We start from the raw sequence: 20,371 nt of genomic DNA, 5'->3' as shown, positions 1-20,371 counted from the left end.
TTCTGTCGCGCACGGACTCACCAAAACAGCTGTCATTTCTTTGTTTTTGTTCCCAAAAATAGAGCACTGCTTTCTTAAAGACATCAATAAGTTATGCTCGCCACAGAACACAAGATAAAAAAGAAAACGCGGCAATTCAGCCGCCACCAGCGTCCGGAATTGCGCCAACGCAGGCTGCCACAGCCTACTGACGAGAAACTCCACAGCTCAGCGCAGTCGGGCAACACTGACGTACACTCTCAAAACCAGGGACACGCGCTGTAAATCGCTTCGTTCGAGACTGCCGCTGGAAAGGTCTTCAAGCCCAAGCCATCTTCAAGACCTGGATCGGCAGGGACAAAGCGTAAGTTCGAAAAACGGGAAATGTCAGGCAGATGGTGAAGTCGAGACCGGGTCAAAAAACACACAAAAATGGCTGTATTCGAAGAAAAAAGAAAAAAAAGGCGCACATAATTTTTTTGGTGGATGTACGACATTTCAAGCACCTATACGAAAAATAACTTCACCATGCTCGTCGCTTCGAAGTCTCGACAGGGGTTCCATGTTTTGGAAGTTTATTCTTAGTAAATTTCAAATTGTTTTAGGGGTTTATTTTTCTCCAAAAATTCGTGGTTTTTCGAAATTTATGCTTGCTATATTCCCAATTCTCCGAGATTCGGAGTTTGATAATTCTGTGCTCCCTCCTACCAAGATTCCTTTGAAATACAATCGATCTTTTTTATTTGCCCTCAGGACAATATAATAATTATACAGTCCTGAGACCTATATAATAATTATATAGGACTACATATAATAACACGGAACCCTATACTTATAACTTGTAAATTAGATACGCGGATGAACACTCAATAAGTAAAAAAAATACAAAAAAAAAAGAACCGAAACACTTTTTTTTTTTTTCATTTTTTAGACAAGTTTCACGTATCTTGGCTTTCTTTTGTAAACGCCGAAGATTTCAGGGTTATCCGCATAATCAGTCGCAATTTTTTTCGATTCGCCTTATAGAGGCCTCGACCACTGCCGCCGCAGGATCATCCGGGAAAGAGAACAGGCCCCCCAAGGTTGGTATCATGACGTCACCGAATGGAGGGCAACGCAGGGCAGGTGTATCGGACGGAAGTGCTGCCTTATGGTACGTTTACACTTGCGGATCCGCCAGCGGATCTGCCCAGCTTTTGCCGCTGGGGCGAAACGCTGGGCAAAAAACGCGGCGGCGAGCCGTTTAGGTCCGGGATCTATTTCTGCCGCCGAACGAGGCGTTTCGCTGACCGGATGTGACATTCTTGCGCGGCGCGACGCTGCCTACGTCACGAGTACGCGTTCTTCCGGGAGCAGCAACGCCCGGGAGAGAGAGAGCTGAGGCGGGAACTCTCGCGCCTTCTCGTCATATTTGACGAGACGTTACGGGAACCGCTGCCGCAGCCGGCGCTGCCGCCACTGCTCGAAGGAAATAGATGTAAACACAACCAGCTCGTCGCCGCCGCCGCCGGGAGCGGATCCGCTCCCGCGGCAGCGGATTTCTTTTCAGGTGTAAACGTACCGTTAGCGTTCGGCCGAAGCGGCTCCGTGTCACGTAGTTTTGTGCCCGATTTGGCACACCTTCTCTGCATCAGTCAGTTGGGTGAATGGGTGGACGATTGTGGCTGAAACCTTTTAACCGAGCGGCGGCTGTTGCGCCTCCTAGACAAAGCTTTTATTTCAACAATTAACTCACGACCACGGTGCCACAGGACCGGAGTAAAAAACAGGACGGACAAAACAAAGCTCCAGCTTTGTGTTGTCCGTCCCGGTTTTCCCCCACTCATGGGTTACCGTGTCAGTATTTCACCAGCTGGCCTGTACACCTGCTTAAGTTTCAATTATCCAATCTCCAATCTAAAAACGTTTTCACAAAAAACAGTGAGGCTACACTTTTCAACCTCATACTTCTAAATGCTGAAGTAACAGGGCGTGGTAAAGCATCCGATATCGCTTCGCTGCATGCATTTACTGATCGGTCATACGTACAGTGCACAGCCGCAACTGATGGAGCAAAATCCACGACTATGACGTCAGTCGACGTCATGTCCGACGTCACGTGCTCCGCCCTTTCAGAGCGCCGTGGCGGGAGCAGCGACGCCCCTGCAGCGAGGAAGTTCCCGCCTGGCTTCGAGGTCCTGCGTGAGGCCACTCTTCGCTGCGCAGGGGAAGCAGGAGGTGGAATACGGTACGGGGACCCGTTAAGTGCTTGACGCGGGAGTATTCACTGTGAATATCGTCACCGTTATTGTCATCGCATCTTGGTTAATGACGGGAAGTGTCAATTTCCCTGGATGTTAAGTTAGTACCATTACGAAGCTTGGCGAAACCATACTGACAAGGGCCCTCAAGCTGAACGTCAGGGAATAGCGCTGTGTGTATTTTTAGGCAGCGTAAAGTTAGTTACCCCCAATGGTGCGACTGGTATGTCCGCTGCAGGTGACAAATTTACCGAGTTCGATAGCACTGCTCGGTCGGGATCTTTGACGCGTACATCGGGCCTTAGTGATACACGACCGTGCACGCAAGACCGATGCTCATCCAGATCAAAACGGGCAGGGGTGGGCATATAAACCCAGAATCCACGGGTTATGCGGCGTGCATGAATTATTGTTCGATGCACAAGCTTGTTTCGGGCACGCGTCATATCGGAATTCAGGAATTTAAGGGGGTGGCAGACCGCCCTGTGTGCCGCTGACCCTAGTAACGCCGCTGGACCTAAGGAATCAGGGCATCGGATGAACGGTTCATTTGGTAGGACGTGACTTTTCTTCGTCCGGTGACGTGCGCAGATCCCGGAGAGGGCACCTTGAGCCAGACGCGATACCCGAAGCGTAGCCGCAAGTCCGTCAACTACGCCGAGTGCGAAGTTCCCTCGGAGGACGAGTTCTTCTGTGAGTGTCCAGAAGTTCGAGATACACGGACAAGATCTCGTGCTCCCTTCCCTCAGTGACACTCCATGCTAACTTCGAAAGCTTAATTAATTATAATGGGGCTACAGAAGTGTGTTGCTCACTGTTGTCCGTTGTGCAGACTGCTTGGAGTGCGGCGAAGACCGGCACGGCGACTGTCCCGTCCACGGACCGCTCGAGTTCGTCAAGGACACACCGGTGAGATATTTACACGACTTCCTCGGTGTCTGGCGCACATCGAGGAGGCATTGTGAGCTTTTGAAATGGCAGGATTGCGGGGAAGAGGCGAAGAGACGGAGCAAGCCATCTGTGTTGGGACAAGAGGGACTTCGTGGCGTGATCGAGTTTTCGCTTTCGGGTCCGGGCGTTACCTGTGTCCGTGTGTAACCTCCCTCGAATTCCGCGTGCTACCCGGGAAAGTATACACGCGGGCTTCGATTGCTCCAGCACCAGACTGGACATCGAATGATAAGAATCTGCGAAATCTAGTGTGCTACTATTAAGTCATTATCCAGACTGTACATCGGAGACAATACACTTCAAGAATGGAGCGTGTCTATATTAGAAATTAACTTGGAGGATATCCAGAAAACCCTCGATGGAAACCATAAAAAAGTCTAAATATCTGCTACCAAAATATTCAGCCAGCGTCATGAAATTAACCATTCTAAAAGTGGTATTCCCGCCTGCATGTCTATATTTTTAGCTTAGCTGGATGTGTCAGAAAGTATCCCATTCTCGAGTGTCCTATACAGATCACGGGTCTGGAATCACAGCAGAAATGCTTACAGATTTTGTTTTTAGTACATATTTTATGTTAGATTAACAAAAACATGACTGAAACCGAAGTTTTATCGCACCGTTCGAAAATAAGTAATAGTGCAAACAAATACACGTTCGTTTTTGTCATCCTGGCTGACAAAGTCCTTGCAGTACGTAAACTCTCTTTACATATTACTTGTAACGTCATATCCATCCCCTCCGATTAATTCAGGTTCCCCCGGGAGACCCCCAGCGGGCGAACAAGACCCTGCCCGAGGGTCTGAGGCTGGCCCGGTCCTGCATCAAGGGGGCCGGGAAGGGGGTCTTCACCCTCAGGCCCCTCCCGGCCAGGCTGTGCTACGGGCCCTACGAAGGCGTGCGCTTCACCGGCTCCGGCGGGGGCAACGGATACACCTGGAAGGTGCAGTGCTCCCTGTGGGTTCCGTGAGCATGCGTGAACTTGAAGGTTCTGAACCTGAAAGTGAGGATAGAATTGTCGAAGTACACAATAGAATATCGTACTCCCTTAGGGGTGTAGCTCGTCCCAGGGATAAAATCGTGAGGGTGTTACAGGAAGTTCAGGACGCTAGGAAACACGCTAATACTTTATGCTCTGACGGTGCGGTATCCTAAAGATACTTTTTTACTAGCAACAGTGTACAAGCAGCACGCATCGCCTTCAGGTTGCACTCGCGAAAATATCACAAAAAGTCGACAATGCAGAAATACCCATTCGCAGATGAGCGCATCCAAAATTACGGAAGTTACAAGTAGGTTTCTTTGTTCTCAGCAGTACTTCACTCATAGCATAGGAACTCGAAGTCAAAGAAATGTATCTCTAAGTAAAAACGTCGATATAGGCAATGATAATTTGATTTAGTTGCCAAAACAATCTCCTTGAAATGCTTGAGGCTGGTGTAAAAGTGGTGCGTCACCGCGTGCACTTGCCCGGATCCAGGTGCGTGGCCGGGGCGGCTACCTGGTGGACGCCCGGCCCCTGTCGGAGTCCAACTGGATGCGCTACGTCAACTGCGCCCCGAGCGAGAAGAGCCAGAACCTCGTGGCCTTCCAGCACAGGGGAGGCGTCTACTACCAGACAAGGGCCAAGATAGCGCCGGGGACCGAGCTGCTCGTCTGGTACGGGGACGAGTTTGGCGCCGAGCTAGGACTCGTCGAAGCCAAGGACGGAGCCCAGAACAAGCGTGAGTGGGGGACATCGCGGATGCAAAGCTAAGCTGAGTTTCGAAGTTTGCCATTGGGATAAAAATTGGCAGGAGTGCACTGTTAGTTGTGGAACCGCGATACATAAAAATGCTTTTTTTTTTTTCTTGAAATATGAAGTTGCTTTAATATCCAGAGAGATAGCCCATCCAAAATAAAAGAAAATTGTACAAAAATTAGGAATGGGCTACCTTTCGGTTTGCAGTCGAGAAAAGTTGAAAACAAAAATATTTTTTTTAGATAATGTGTCTGTCAAACATGTTATCACGGCGAGGTGGCAATGAAGCAAAGAGTACTGTACTTCCCAGTCAGGAATGTTCACTTATATATCCTGCCCTAGCTAACCGAGGCATTTACGCCAAGGGTATCATTGATTCGAACGCTACGATTAGTAAGCGTGGGCTATCTTTCGGTGTTTTAAAGGGGGTTTTGGGGGGTTGCAACGATTTCCGGACTTCGGTCAAACACTTGTGGAAGTTGCCCTCTGACACTCCTAAAGTAAAGAACAGAAAACCGATTTCGACAGCGTGTATTGCATTTCTGGTGCCCCTGTGCTCTCTCGGAGGACGCTTCCTCTCTCTCTCTCTCTGCTAAGATTAGCGGGCCTCAGGCTGTAGCTTAGAGCCGAGTGAGGTCATGTAATCTTTTCGCTGTAGTTTTTTCGGCTGCCATTCGTTGCTGCAGGTTGGGGGAAAAGCTCGACTCTTGCTTTGTGATCATGCAGCGGAACAGCGACATTTTTTAATGAAGGAGGTGTTTTCTGTAACTTCCGGGACATGATAAACAACGTAAAAATTACGAGATGCATATTCTTTTAATCTTAAAATCGTTGAACCCCCCCCCCCCCCCCTTTAAAAGAAAATAACAAATCCACCCGAAAATGGGGGACGGGTCACCTTGCGGGGGAGGGGTATCTCAGGATTTGACGGTAGTGTCCCGCCTTAACTCTCTGCCCACCCTGTCTTCCTCGTCCATGTGCAGACCAAGAAGAGGCACCGTCCCTCGAGGGGCCAGTGCAGACCTTCGCGTGCGGGGACTGCGACAGCGTCTTCGCTTCCCTCGGACACCTCCAGGGACACCGGAAGAGGATGCACGGGAGGAGAGGGCGCAGGCACCGATGCGGTCACTGTCCCTACTCCAGCGATCATAAACAACACCTAGTCAAGCACGAGCGCACCCACACGGGACAGAGGCCCTTCGTGTGCGACACCTGCGGCAAGGCTTTCAATAGGCAGAATGACTTGACCAGGCACCAGACAGTGCACACGGGCGAGCGCCCTCACGAGTGCGCCGAGTGCGGGCAGAAGTTCGCTCAGCTGGCACACTTGTGGACACACGAAAGAACGCACAGCGGAGAGCGGCCCCACGTCTGCCCAGAGTGTGGCAGAGGATTCGTTACGAGAGGTGACCTCGTAAGGCACAGGCGAACCCACTCCGGCGAGAAGCCCTATGCCTGCCACCTGTGCTCCTTCAGGACCTGCCATTTAAGGAACGTAAAGAGCCACGTGATCCGGGCGCACTCAAAAGAGTATCCCCACAAGTGCGGGGACTGCGGCAGAGGATTCGTGCTCCCATGCGAACTCAGAAGCCACATGAGGAGGCAGCACTCCTCCGACGACCAAGAGCGGTAGATGGACTCCGTGATGGGGGAGGGGGGAGGGCACCGGATACTAACGACACTGGAAAACCCGAAGACAAGGGTGACACCGGCGAGTTCTTCTTTTGCTTTTTAATAAATACATTGTACATAGAATTGGCCTTGGCTTACTGTTCCCCACGAGCGTATCGTCCAAAAGGGTGACTTTCCCGAACCGTGGGTGTAAGGGTCGACGAAGGCTGTGCTGTGGGCCATAAGCACGAGAGGGACTTGGCTGGTCTACGAAAGCGTTGACGAACAGTTCCCGCGGTGGTGGGCGACTTCGAAAGTCGGCCGTATACTTTGCGATGCGAGGCTGAAAACGCGCGTTTTTAGCTGAGAGAACCGGAACGTGTGTTTCGGGCCGGGACGACTATCGGAGAGTGCGGTAGTTGGATGGGCAACGTTAGACCACGTCTGGCGGAATGATCGTCGGCGCTGTCCACATCAGGGACGGCGGTCTGACTCGCCTCGCGAGTTCTAAGAAAGAGTTTGCTCGCGTCCGAACCCGCCTGGCGTTTGGTCATGAGATATGCAAGGATGAAAATGCTGCGTCATTTGCGCCAGATTGCTCCATAAAGGGAAGTCTGCTACATCTTGCGCCAAAATGCCATTTTTGTTAACAATTGCGCCAAACCTGCCCCGAGAAAGGCTTAAAGCAAATATATATATATATATATATATATATATATATATATATATATATTGGTCGACCGCCATATTTAGAGAAGTAGAAGGAAAGAAATATTGTACAAATACGAACTTCACAGCGTCTCTACTCGCAGTATAGTCCCGATAGTTTCCGTGCAGCTGTCGGTCGAAAGAGCGGCGAACTTTGACCTGACTCTGGTTCCTACGCCGCTAAAAAAACTTTGTCGACTTTAAAGCGCAAGTGTAGCCCTTTATAGTATTGTTGGTTGGCTGCTTTTGTAATTTATAATATTACAGTGTTGAGTTTGGTAGGTCCATTAATCTTACGGGACGCATTTTTATTGGTAGACGTGTTAGCGGATATGCTGGTTCTTGCTGGCACTAAAAAATTTATATTTACAGGCTAAACAAACTACCGAGTGTAAAATAAAGAGGGGAGAGAGGATTCATTCCACTACGCTACGATACGCTTTTCAACCATTTTTTAATACCCACCGTAAATAAAACCTTCTCTGACTAGAGCCTTATTTAAGAATGTGTTCCTTTATTGCTCTATCTATTATTTTCCTAGAAACGGTAACAAGTAATATGCTCGAGTGTCAAACAGAAACCCTAGATCACTATCATAAATGAACTCAGCCAGAGATTCAATCAATTTTTCATTCTCAAGTGATGTGCTAACAGATCTTGGCATCTGCTCCAAAAGCGTCAGTGGCTGCTTCAAACCAATATTTCCCCCGCTACAGAACCTGCTACAAAAGGTCAGATGCCGATTTCATCACTTGTCATGCGCAGGTCGTGGGGTCTCAGGCGGGAAACTTCAGCAATTCCCCGACGGTGGGAAAGTGGGGCGATTGGTTGCGGCCTCTCGGCCCCCGGGAAACGCCCGTCTCATGACCCGTCGGGGAATCGCCGGTCCACCAAAAGAGGGCGGGCCAACCAGTGATATTTAAGGGGAACGCAGCAAGTGGGAATCGTATTACGAACGAATAAACGGGTTTTATGTCGAATTGGGCGTTTTGGAGCGCGCCGGGATCAGTTGACCAGACCGGGACTGGAGTACACGATCCGAACGGGGTCGCGCCGCCTACGGATCCCCAGTGGAACATGACCACTGCTCTGGGATCGGCGGATGCCTTCCCGTCATTCAACTGCCCGGGAATCCCCTTTTCGCGGCCGCCGCGGTCGTTTCGAAGACGTTTTCGCAATTGCGGTGTTAACACGTGTTCGACGCACGAGTGGCAGGAATGGCTCAGGCGCTTCTAGCAAAGATTGCCGGAATGCCCGTAGCGCGGCAAATACCTTCTCTTCTCTTTCCTGGAAAACGAACCGGCTGTCGAGCCAATGGGTAAGCAAGCGGCCATTACGAATTCTTCTGATGTCGAGACAATCTAGGAGCTTAGCCCGCCACGTGCTTCTTCTTCTTCTGAGGCGAGATGCCCCACGAGAAAAGAAGTCACGTGTGTGCGCCGAGGGCTGGCCCGGCTGGCTTCCGGTTGAATCCGCCGAAATCGTGGGAGCGACTTTTCTCGTGGCGAATTCCACGGGTCGTTTTGGAGCGCGCCGGGATCGACTTTTCCGGAGCGAGCCTATTTCACTGGGCGATCGGGATCGAGACGAACGTGTTTCACTGGTCGTTTTGGATTAGCTCCCGCTCCAGATCTCGATCTGGATCCGAGAAAGTCGCTCCCCCCGATTTTGGCGGATTCAACCGGAAGCCAGCCGGGTCAGCCCTTGGCGCACACACGTGACTTCCTTTCTCGCGGGCATCTCGCCTGATCTCGCCTCAGAAGAAATGGTAATGGCCGCTTGCTTACCCCTTGGCTCGACAGCCGGTTCGTTTTCCAAGAAGGAGAAGAGAAGAGAAGGGTTTTGCCGCGCTACGGGCATTCCGGCAATCTTTGCTAGACGCTCCTGAGCCATTCCTGCCGCTCGTGCGTCGAACACGTATTAGCGCCGCGATTGCGAAAACGTTGATACTTGGAACCAGCCGCTACCAGACACCTGATTTGTTTCAAAAATACCCGGGACGTTTTGGGGCAATGAATCGATCACATAGCAGGCGGTAGACAAGTAGACAGCGTTGAAAAATATTTAATCCACCGATTGTTATGAAGGCCGATGGCGTCGGTGTCGCAGTTTTGAAGCACTGTCAGTTCAACACCACGTTACAAAAGACGGTTTGGGGTACTGCCGGTGCTAACGCAATTTCACAGTAGAAATAGGAATTGCATGAAAGAACCGGACAGAAACACTTCATACGGTGGCGTAAATGCCGAACATATATCAGCGATGTCACTTTCCTCGGTTGAGGCTATCTGCTTTGTCAACGAATGATGAACATCTCGGTAAAATAAAGAGCGGAAAATACTCCCCGTGTCAAGTTTTCTAATTACAGCCACTGGTTGATGTCGTACCGTGGTAATTCCCGGCCCTTCGAACGCACTAGCACTTTGTAGAGTCACATTTTCAGCGATTCCGCGCCGCACACGAACGAAGGTAAACAATCAAGATGGCGGAGTGTTCCCCGTATTGTCCTCGCCGTCAGTGCGGTGTGATAGCGTTGTCGGATAACAAATCGGGCAACATTGTTGCGGGGCGGCAGCAATATGTTGCCCGACTGTTGTTGCCGCGATGTGACAGGGTCGTCGGCAACACGACTTCCCCGTGTTGCCGGATAGAGTTGTCCATCTGTCCCCTCAGTGTGACAGGGTCTTTACCCCTTGGCTAGACAGCCGGTTCGTTTTTTAGGAAGGACAAGAGAAGGTTTTGGGGGCCGCGCTACGGGCATTCCGGCAATCTTTGCTAGAAGCTCCTGAGCCATTCCTGCCGCTCGTGCGTCGAACACGTGTTAGTGCCGTGATTGCGAAAACGTGTTCGAAACGACCGCGGCGGCCGCCGAAAGGGAATTCCCCGGCAGTTGAATGACATGAAGGCAAATGCCGATCCCGGAGCAGTGCATGGTCATGTTCCACGGGGGATCCATCGCCGGCACGACCCCGTTCGGATTGTGAGCTCCATTCCGGATCTGGTGAACTGATCCCGGCGCGCTCCAAAACACCAGTGGAATTCGCCATCGGATCCAGATCGAGATCTGGAGCGGGAGCTAATCCAAAACGACCAGTGAAACATGTCGGTCTCAATCCCGATCGCCCAGTGAAATAGGCTCGCTCCAGAAAAGTCGATCCCGGCGCGCTCCAAAACGACCAGTGGAATTCGCCATTAGTTTGTGCTGGAGCTCGAGAGCTCACGCTCCCTAATCGAACCCTGTCAAGGGACTCCGGGCTACAATGCCCCCGTAATCGGGATTTAATCCAACGAGCCAGCCAACTCCCGAGCTAACACCCGAGCACGTCCTTCCCACCTCCCACTAGAGAGTAATCTTTACAGCTCTGTTTCGCTTATCTATCTTTATTCGTTACAAAAGTAATACATCGTTTATATAAAAGTAACCTACTCCTACAGAGTTGGAAGGCGTTGTCAGGAGAAGCAACTTGGCCTCCGACGCAAGTACCACCCATCTTCCCTCAGTGAAGTTCGTCAGCCGATCCGGACCTCCCGCGGACGACGCAAAGCGTGAACCAAACAACCCGTTGTGTGGAGCTCGATCTTGCTGGAGAGATACGCGTCCCATGTGCGTAGTTCATCGCAAGCGTAGCTCTTCATTTTATAGCATTTCTTCACCTCAAAAACTGCCTGGAAACGACCTGGCGAAGGAAACACAGGCCTTCCTTTATGGCGAACGAAGGTAAGAGTGCAGTTACATTGGTCAGGTGACATTGTAAACAGACAGCAAGGTCCTTTTAAAGGTCACATTATTTGTTCTAGTGAGTATTTAACTCGGGTTCAGTTTGTACTTAGAAATATTTGAATAGAAAACTTCTATCTTAAAGAAATCTTTCTTTGCAGTACGTCACATCGGCAGCGACAGAGTTGCCAACCAAAAGTCGTTTCTCTAAACATGCTAGCTTCATTATAACATAAATTGTGTAGCACTGATACAAAACACGACGTTAAGGATAAAGGCTACGCGCCTTGTACTACACTCTTATCTACGTCCTGGATAATGGCCTGGGTACAAGCGGTACTCCTCAATGTCCCTCCTAAGACACGGGATATAAGCAGCCCTGTGAAGAAAACTATCCGTGACGCCTCTGGAAGCGGCCCAAAAAGTTCGAAGTACCACCTGTAAACGGCCCTAACCCGCCCGAACGTCTTTATGCGGCTCACTTGACAGCCGCCGAAGCGCACCGTCCCGCTTAAAGAAAAGAAAGCGCGAATGAAGCACAAAAGCCCGTAAAAGCCGCGTGTCTCCGCGTCTCCCCCTCACCGCTGTCTGCGGCGGGGCGCACGGCGCACACTTGAGAAAGAGAAAGGGTTCGAGCCCGTTCCCTCTCTCAAGTCCCTTTCTCTCTCTCTCTCTCTGAAAAGTTGAAAACAAAAACAAGAAATTTTTTGCGAGTCCTATTGCGCATGCTCAGCCCGCGCAAAAGGCGTAGCTTGGCCGGTAGTCGCGCGAAATTGCATTGTCGTCGTCGCGTTCTTTTTTCGCGTAAGCCGCACCGTTGAAAAAGGAAAGTTGGTTTGAAATCTACGGCGGTGATGTATTCATCGCAAGACATCAAAGGTGTGTTGCGAGGTCAATGCAACGCAAGCAACTGCGAGTGCGATGGTTACAGCAGGGCCTTCGACAACTGCAGCCAACCTGCGGCTCCTCACCAAGCGACGTGGTGCTTTTACTACGGCCACAGCCCCGTACAGCACGCACGGATTAGTAAGTGCCGCTTTTATTTCATGTTTTTGTGCGTGTGTGTGTGTGTGTCAGTCGAGGGGCACGCGTGTTCGGAACGCCGTTGAGTACCCGACCGCTTCGGTATGCACTTGTCCGTGGTAATAACGTTGCGTTGTTCCGTGGGACGCTACCGGGACGTATGCCGTTATTGCACTTTAGTTTTAGTTTCACGTAGGGGGAGGCACTCACTTGATCGAATGTTGATCGAATGACGTCTTAGCGAACGCCTACGTTTCACCGAATGACACTTTAGAGAACAGTCGGACGCCGCGAAGTGGCGTTTTCGGGTGAGCCAAATGGGTTCACATTTTTGTAATGAGCCGCAGCAGACTGTCGCCGCGAAGCGGCGTAAAGCGCAGCGCGGCGGATGGGTTAACGCGCGCCCCCGTTATTCGCTAAAACGTCGATTCGCTCGAATGTCGCTGTTCGCTAAAATGTCATTCGCTCATGTGACATGGACCCCCGCGCCTGGTAGAGCAACATAGGGGGGGGGGGGGGAGGGGGGGGGAGAGGTGAGGGGGGGGGGGGGGGGGTTGAGGATGGTGATGGCGGTGGCGGCGGCGGCCCAAAGAATTGCTACCCGTTTTTACGCGTATTTTTATGTTTGACTGTCTTGTCGGCATCGAGTGCTGCATAAAATGACATAACAACAAAAAAACATAGCCACCCAGCACATACAGGTACTATGTGCTTGTTGCACCCCCCCCCCCCCCCCCCCCAAAAAAAAAAAAAAAAAATGTTAAGTTATTTAGAAGTCCTCACGTCTTGTTTTTCTCTTTCTGGGTTGCATAATTTTTTTCTTCTGGGGGGCGGTATTGTGATGATTTCACACTTGGCCGTCAATGTCAAGCTTGTTTCACAGCTTTTTAAACTAAAAGTGGAGAAAACATTCCACGAGTGACTTTGTATAACCCCAGACAATTTACAGCCATGTTTATTTCTACAGCTCTTTCTGCTAAAGGGAAGCAAAGATGGTGCTAGAGCACCGATTCATTTGTGCCTTTTAGATAATACTGTGGGCTTGGAAATTTAAACAAATGTTTAATGCCAGCTGCTGACCAGGAAGCTAATAGTGCCAGTGAAAACATTTGATGTTCTCGTGTGATGCCAGATTCATACCAGTTCCATATATTGAAGTAATGAAGTGTCATTTTTGCTGCCATATAGATAAAAAGACCACGTGAGGGCAGCATAATTGTAGACATTGACAGTATTTATGACTATACGACATCAACAATGACATTTCTGGCTTCATGCAGCTTGATTATTCGCTCTGTTTGCACGTATATTTGAAGGCGAGCCATGCGATTTGTCTGACAACATGCAAGGGTCTACTTCGCAAGGTGCCAGCATCAGTACCCCTGAGGTCATGAACAACAGCACCTGCACTGCTGCTGAAATTCTGCTTGGTGAGTACCAACATGCATATGTTGTGGTTAACACGGTTGTTTTGCAATAATTGAATCAACTTCCTGTTCACGTGGTTAAAAAGTCATTAAGGCAACAACTGTCGCCTTGATGACACGGGCAGGATTCCCTTGATTGTACTGTTAACTTCAGCTGTTGAACAACGAAATCATGTATGTACATAAATTCATAAACAGCATTGGCACAGTGCACACATTAGTTAAGCATAAAAAATGATTAACACTGCTAGGGATAGCAATTGGAACATTGGTAAGCTGGTTGGTGAGCGAGATATTTGTGCAAACAAATCAAAAGACATTTGTTGTCATTGGCTATTATTTATGTAGTTTAAAAGGTTCCACTTGATTTGTATAAAGCAGCTGTGAATTTTTTCTGCAAATTCCTTGGTTTTTGGATGCTTTCACCATCTTAGCACTGGGAACTAGCTAGACAGGCCAAGGGCACAGACAGCTTAAGTTAATTTTTTTGGAACTGCACTACAATACCATTGTACAGGCGTACCAGTGAAACCTAAATAGGTGTCCGGGGAAAGTGTTGTACAATGTTATATATGTATAATGTGTAGCGTTTTTTCTGAAAAAGGAAACACCTTTTCAGAGCGACGTCTCCGCTGAGGACACAGCATCTCCTGGCCCAAGGATCTTCTGGGGCATATCGACAAAAATCGTCTCTTGTGGAGGGCCTGGCGAAATCATCAAGCTAAATGACGCTACTTTGGAGAAAGCTCTACTCCTTTGCCTAACGGTGTATTATGTCAAGGACATAACATACCCCTCGGCATTTGCGCAAACGTTGGGGCTCGTGCAAAGTGCGATAAGCAATGGTGAAAAATTTCCCGCTGCTGGGCTAACAGCAAGCTCGTAAAGATTCTCGAGAACCTGAGGTTACGTAAATGTACATATGTTTACTGCGGCAAAGTCACTGCAGGTGTTATTTCACAGAGGCAGAATATCCGTGGCTTTAACGTAAAAAAGTACTCGTTCATTTTACAACGCAAGCGCATAAAAAAGAGTACCTTTTTTGCAAATGCACGATTAATGTAACAGCCTGATGACGTACAAATCAAAGTATGTTTGTGCCATTCTTTGCGGATCCCAGTGGTATATGATAACATGTTGCAATGTTGGTATTTATTATACAGTAATGGGCACAAGTAGATGTGTTCGGATTGCTGAACGTTAGCGCAAGACGCAGATAGTGATGCTGTGATATTTTCCAGTAAGGAACTGAATACAGCAGCTCCTGATCTCTTTTTTTTTTAGTTAATACTGTAATACAGTTTGTGTGACTTGCATAACTTACCTACACTCGGTCACATTTATTTCAGTAGAAAGAGGAATCAGTACTTTGTTTAACAGTAATAAATATTCTTTGGAATGCAGAATCTTGATCTCGCTGTATTCTTTGTTGAAAAGTGCTTGGGTACAGCTATTCCATGCTTCGTACAACGAAAAAAGGGCTTAGTGTGGTAGTAATGTGAGTTCTTAATGTGTACGTTCGTTTGAATTTCAATAAATGGATTATACACCCTTCAACACACTGTGTGGGCTGTGCTAACAATTACTTAATACTTTATTGCTCTAAGCAACGTAAAAGCAAAAAAAAAAAAAATGACGAAGAAGAGACATACACCACGAACTGGTGCTAACTTTCAACGGATTTAATCAAGCCTGTCAAACCCAGCGCGATAGTCTATTGTGTATGGGATGCTTTTATCACGAAAGGTTGGCGTGATAGACAAGACTTCACAGATGCGCGCTGGGTTTGACTGACTTTATTAAATCAGTTGAAAGTTAGTGCCAGTCCGTGTTGTGCGTGTCTCGACCTTTTTTTTTTGCCCTTTTTAATTTTTTTAGATTTTAATGAACCAATTAGCCCAAACCAGAGCTTCAATTCAGCAAATACTTTATTGCGCTTGAAAGAAAAATTCAATATGATTGGCGTGCCGCTTAGAGGAAAAAATTTTGTCTTGAAATCAGCTGTTCTTTCTTTTTTGTGTAAGGGAAGCTAATACACTCTAAAAAAAGTTTGTGCGTCTACTTTCACGCACAACACCTCGGAGAGCCAATCACCACAACTTACGGAGGCTGCTCAGCGAGTGACAATGCCAAAACATATGTTTAGACCAAAAAAAAACGCAGTCTGAGTTGTGACATTAAGCAATGCGAAACGTCCCGCTTGCATTGCTTAATGTCACAACTCGAACTGCCTTCTTTGGTGTAAACATACGTTTCGGCATTGTCACTCGCTGAGCTGCCTCCGTAAGTTGATTGGCTCTCCCAGTGTTGTGCGGGAAAGTAGAAGCACGGGCTTTTTTTAGAGTGTAATGCACAATTCCTGACACTTTTTAATGAAACTCATTGATGCTGTTAGCAGAAATTGAAAAATCACGTTCCCGATAATCCTGCATGTGCCTAACGCTACAGGCGTTAGACACCGCATACTTAAGGGCGCTAGTTATTTGGCTCTATAGCATGTTACACTCGGGTATTTAATAAGCTCACATTTTGAAGGTTGGGAATATACCATATACGTTTCTGGAGCAGCAACAAAGGTATACGACGAAAACGTCCTTGTGTCGCTCGCCAAGGGAAGGGCGCCCGTGCACAACCAATTATATATCTACAGTTATCCGAATAGCCCGCAGAAGAAGGTGGTTTGTGCGTTGGGTTACGTTCCGATTCCGCGGTTGTTTCTTCTAGCGTGCCAGAAAACGGTTTATATTTTGCAAGACTATGCTTTTGTCACTCTTTCAATGTCTGGTTACTCTTATAATGCTTTTTCGCAACACCACTCGTGCAAGATTTCTCCCATTGATAAGCACTTATCAAACCAATGTATACAATTCCCCCATCGGTCGACGAGTTTAGCAAGCAATTCTTGTGTATATAAGCATACGACAACGCGAGCATTGTATGTGTGCGGTTGTGGCGTAGTGGCTATGGTGTCTGATTTTCACTTCGCGGGCGCGGGTTCGATTCCCCTCATGTGACGTATGTTGTGTTGCTGAAACTTGTGTTCCAGATCCAGAAACAACTAGTCGGAGTATCATGCCGGCTGTCTATGCACCCAAGTATGCGGAGAATGGCGCAAAAATGGCGTTGTAGCACAATTTTGCCGCAGTTTAAATTTTAGGCCGCATAATCGTAGGCCGCTTATAGCCAGGAAAATTTTGATCTCAAATACCGCATGAAATTGTCACGCACGACAAAGGGCCTGGTAAATTCAGGCCGCATACCTGATCCGCGTGAGAACGGGCCGCTTGAATCTGGGCCTCATAACAACGGGCCGCATAAGTTGAGACACCTAAACCAACTGCTTGTAAGCGGCGAAATTTTGACCCGCTTTCCTGCTTATATGCGCGCATTTTAGCCAGGATCTAACTAAGAGTGTATCAAAGTCTTTGACGCACTGTACAGTGAGTTGCCTAAGAATGCCTTGCCAGGGCCGTGTCACAGCCTCTAGCCTTCCGCTGCGGTTCATCACAAGATGACACGAAGTCTTAACGTAAAAAGAAACGGAGGCAGGTTACGGACAAAGGATGCCGCCGCCCACGATAGAGCTTACCTCGAGCCCTTTAAACAATTCGACCCCCTTCGCTGGCCCCCCAACATTGATTCTACTCTGCCTTCCATGGCTAGCAGCCATAAACAGGGAATCAGGGCTATCATTGTCGCCACACAATGAGCCCGAAGCCCGCCATCCGCGACCGGCGCATAGAAGAAAGCGCACGGCGTGTCCACGGGAAGATGGAAGAACGGCCTCGCTGCCCCTCCAGTCTTCCTATCCAAATGGTGAAGGAAAAACTTCGATGGTGAACAAATTACTAGGTTGTAGATTAACCGTGTTACTAAGTAAAACGTCTTAATGTTTAACTTCTACTGTGACTTCAGTGGTGTAAGCCAGCCTCGAAATTAGCCCGTCAAAATCTACGCAATCGCACTTAATTTCGCCGGAGGTATTAAAGGGGCACGGACAGGTCAAGATATATTATTATTTTTTATTATCTGAAACGATTGACAACGATGCGTGGACATTATCCTCAACATTTGATACCTGTAAACGAAGTATTTGTGAAGTAAGCAAACTTTTCCAAAAGCCAAATTTGAAGTTCCCGCGCGATCCGCGCCTGTGCAGTGACCTCAAAGATTGAGTCGTCCTGCAACTCGAGTTTCTCTGGCGCCTCCGTCCCGGCCCGAAGTGTCGTATTCGCCTGCGTCTTCGACTGCTTGCCTCCGTGTACCGCCTATCTCTGTGAGCAGAGGACGCTTCACTTTCTAGTTTGAAGTTCTTTGAGGACCCTTTCAGCGATCTCAAAATCTTTGAAACGGTGTGAGGTCGAACAAAACGCGCCTTGGACTTTTGTGAGCTACGCGAGGGTCCATGTCGCGTCGGTTCTGCGTGAAATGCTGCCCCGGCGCAGTCACAACCGAAACTACGGAACAGAAACACAAAATCTAGTTGTTTTGACCGTTTGACGATTTCCTTTTCGAAGTCTGATAGGTCGCTAGGAACCTGAACAAGAGAACTTTGTTAGATTCCCCGAGTCGCCAATGATCCTCAGTGCTACATGTGCCAAGCGCTGCGGCGCCACCAAGTTTGTCGAGGGAGGATAAAAAGCCAAGAGGCGACATAACTCCGGACTCGGATTTTCGATATTTCAGAAAGAAGGGCCATAGTGCGTTCGCAGTTCCGTTAAACAACATGTTCCCCGAATGCCGTTCTGAAATATTTCAAAATGCTGTTTACAAAGTTTCTAAATTTAATAATTTTTGACGTCACGAACGAAACGAAGCGAGGAAATGAGAAGAAGGAGAGAAAAACTCCAATGATAAAAAGGTGCGCGCGCGTGGGAAATTTCTTTTCTGGGGTTGTGGTATTTTTTTCCGTGTCTATGACTACACCTTGCATCGTTCTAGTCGAAAAATAAAATCTACATTTGAGGTGGCAGTGCCCCTTTATTCTGCTCACCGAAGTATGCACTTCACACGACCCGGAACAGTCGATCGCACGCAGCGGAAAGGCCTCAAATTTCTAAGAGATAGCGAAGACCACGGGGTCAACCTGGCGATCAGACAAGATCGTCGGCAAAGGCCAACGATGCACCCTTCCGATCACCGAGCCGGACACCGAAGTTCTCAACGACCCCTGCTAAAAACTGGTGTATAGCTTTAATACAGCTATACACCAGTCATACTAAGACAAAAGCAGTAATACTTGTCTTACTAGCACCAAATGTTGCCAAAACGTTACTACAATATCACGAATGTAATATAACGCGTGTACATATCCGGGTACGTTATAGAGCCATTTGAAGAATAACGTAAAAGAAACGTTTTTCGTGTGACATTGTCTCAATGTTGCTGAAGGTTGTGTAAAGTTAAATTACATAGACAAATGTTCCAGAAACGTTGAATAAAGAATATTTGAGCAACGTTTAGAAATAGCCTCCTGGTAACATTTTCGCCACAATATTGAATCAATGTTTTGGCGGGAATGTTTGCCTAATGTGACGAAACGTGATACATTGTCACATCAAGCAGGAATTGCTGAAGGATACACAAAGTACTATTTAGAATCGCGGGAATAACAGAACTAAGTATAGTTCAGTGTTGATCCTTACGAAAACATTTTTATTTTTATACAAGCCAGGAGAAGGCTCTAATGTTTATAGTGAATAGCATATTTCAAGCGTGTGCTAAATTTTTTCTAAACGGATTGCAGAAAACTACACAACAAAGGTACTTTCAAGAGGTTCATAACCTAATTGAATTTGCATTCAAACGTGAATTTCGCCATATCTTTTGCAATCTGCACCGGCAATATCAAACGTTTCACAATCAAATAATATGAAGTACCAAAAGTGTGAAAAGGCAAACTGCTTCTCATTTCCTCGCATTTTTTTTTAGTCATGACGTCAAAAATTATTAAATTTAGAAACTTTGTAAACGACATTTTGTAATATTTAAGAACGGCATTGGTAGAACATGTGGTTTGACGCAATTGCAAACGCACTATGGCCTTCCTTTCTAAAATATCGAAAGTCCGAGTCCGGAGTTATGCGGCCTCCTGGCTTTTTATCCTCCCTCGATAAACTTGGCGGCGCCGCAGCGCTTGGCACATGTAGCACTGAGGATCATTGGCGACTCGGGGAATCGAACAAAGCTCTCTTGTTCAGGTTCCTAGCGACCTATCAGACTTCGATAAGGAAATCGTCAAACGGTCAAAACAACTGGGTTGGTGTTTTTGAACCGCAGTTTCTGTTGTGACTCCGTCGGGGCAGCCTTTCACGCAGAACCGACGCGACATGGACCCTCGCGTCGCTTACAAAAGTCCAAGGCGCGTTTTCTTCGACCTCACACTGTTTCAAAGAATTTGAGATCGCTGAAAGGGTCCTCGAAGAACTTCAAACTGGAAAGTGAAGCGTCGTCTGCTCACAGAGATAGGCGGTACACGGAGGCAAGCAGTCCATTGCGGGAGGCGGGGGAACACGACACTTCGGGCAGGCACGAAGGCACGAGAGAAACTCGAGTTGCAGGACGACTCAATCTTTGAGGTCACTGCACAGGCGCGGATCGCGCGGGAACTTCAAATTCCCCGTTTGGAAAAGTTTGCTTGCTTCACAAATACTTCGTTCACAAGTTTCAAAAGTTTAGAGAAACGACGTTTGGCTGGCAACTCTGTCGCTGCCGATGTGACGCACTGCAAAGAAAGATTTCTTTAAGATAGAAGATTTCTGTTTAAATATTTTGATGTACAAACTGAACCCGAGTTAGAGGGGTCATGAAACGCTTTTCCAACTTTTTCCTGTTTAGCTTTCCTCCTCAACTCATAAATCGAACATTCCACAAAACAGTTAAAGAAGACGAAAAGGGGGAGTCCCCTCTTGCTCGCACTCTCGTTTGTGTAATCTCCGGACGCATCCATTCTCCCCCTAGAAGATTAGCCCGT

At 48.0% G+C, this 20,371-nt stretch overlaps 1 protein-coding gene and 1 long non-coding RNA gene across 2 annotated transcripts; both read left to right on the top strand.

The window, feature by feature from the left end:
* Window positions 1-316: 316 nt before the first annotated feature.
* Window positions 317-2,200, top strand: LOC120841677. Its single transcript, XR_005715790.2, has 3 exons — window positions 317-343; window positions 1,006-1,061; window positions 2,095-2,200. It is a non-coding gene; the product is annotated as an uncharacterized LOC120841677 (long non-coding RNA).
* A 616-nt stretch (window positions 2,201-2,816) lies between these two features.
* LOC120841668 (oocyte zinc finger protein XlCOF19-like) lies at window positions 2,817-6,666 on the top strand. Its single transcript, XM_042294650.1, has 5 exons — window positions 2,817-2,912; window positions 3,052-3,128; window positions 3,925-4,113; window positions 4,651-4,894; window positions 5,895-6,666. Exons 4-5 carry the CDS (start codon window positions 4,708-4,710, stop codon window positions 6,542-6,544), a joined length of 837 nt encoding a protein of 278 aa, XP_042150584.1. The 5' UTR covers window positions 2,817-2,912; window positions 3,052-3,128; window positions 3,925-4,113; window positions 4,651-4,707; the 3' UTR covers window positions 6,545-6,666.
* Window positions 6,667-20,371: the final 13,705 nt, after the last annotated feature.

This window comes from Ixodes scapularis, unplaced genomic scaffold (genome assembly GCF_016920785.2).
Source record: "Ixodes scapularis isolate PalLabHiFi unplaced genomic scaffold, ASM1692078v2 PGA_scaffold6__148_contigs__length_123643588, whole genome shotgun sequence".
Lineage (NCBI taxonomy): Eukaryota > Metazoa > Arthropoda > Arachnida > Ixodida > Ixodidae > Ixodes > Ixodes scapularis.
Note: the sequence above shows the minus strand (reverse complement) of the source record. Positions and strands in the feature narration are given on the sequence as shown.

What these genes read in the sequence shown, in the direction of transcription:
- LOC120841668 (XM_042294650.1), top strand. Translation starts at nt 4,708, where the DNA reads ATGCGCTACGTCAACTGCGCCCCGAGCGAGAAGAGCCAGAACCTCGTG. An exon ending in GGACGGAGCCCAGAACAAGC is followed by an intron (nt 4,895 to 5,894) that starts GTGAGTGGGGGA and finishes GTCCATGTGCAG; the next exon opens with ACCAAGAAGAGGCACCGTCC.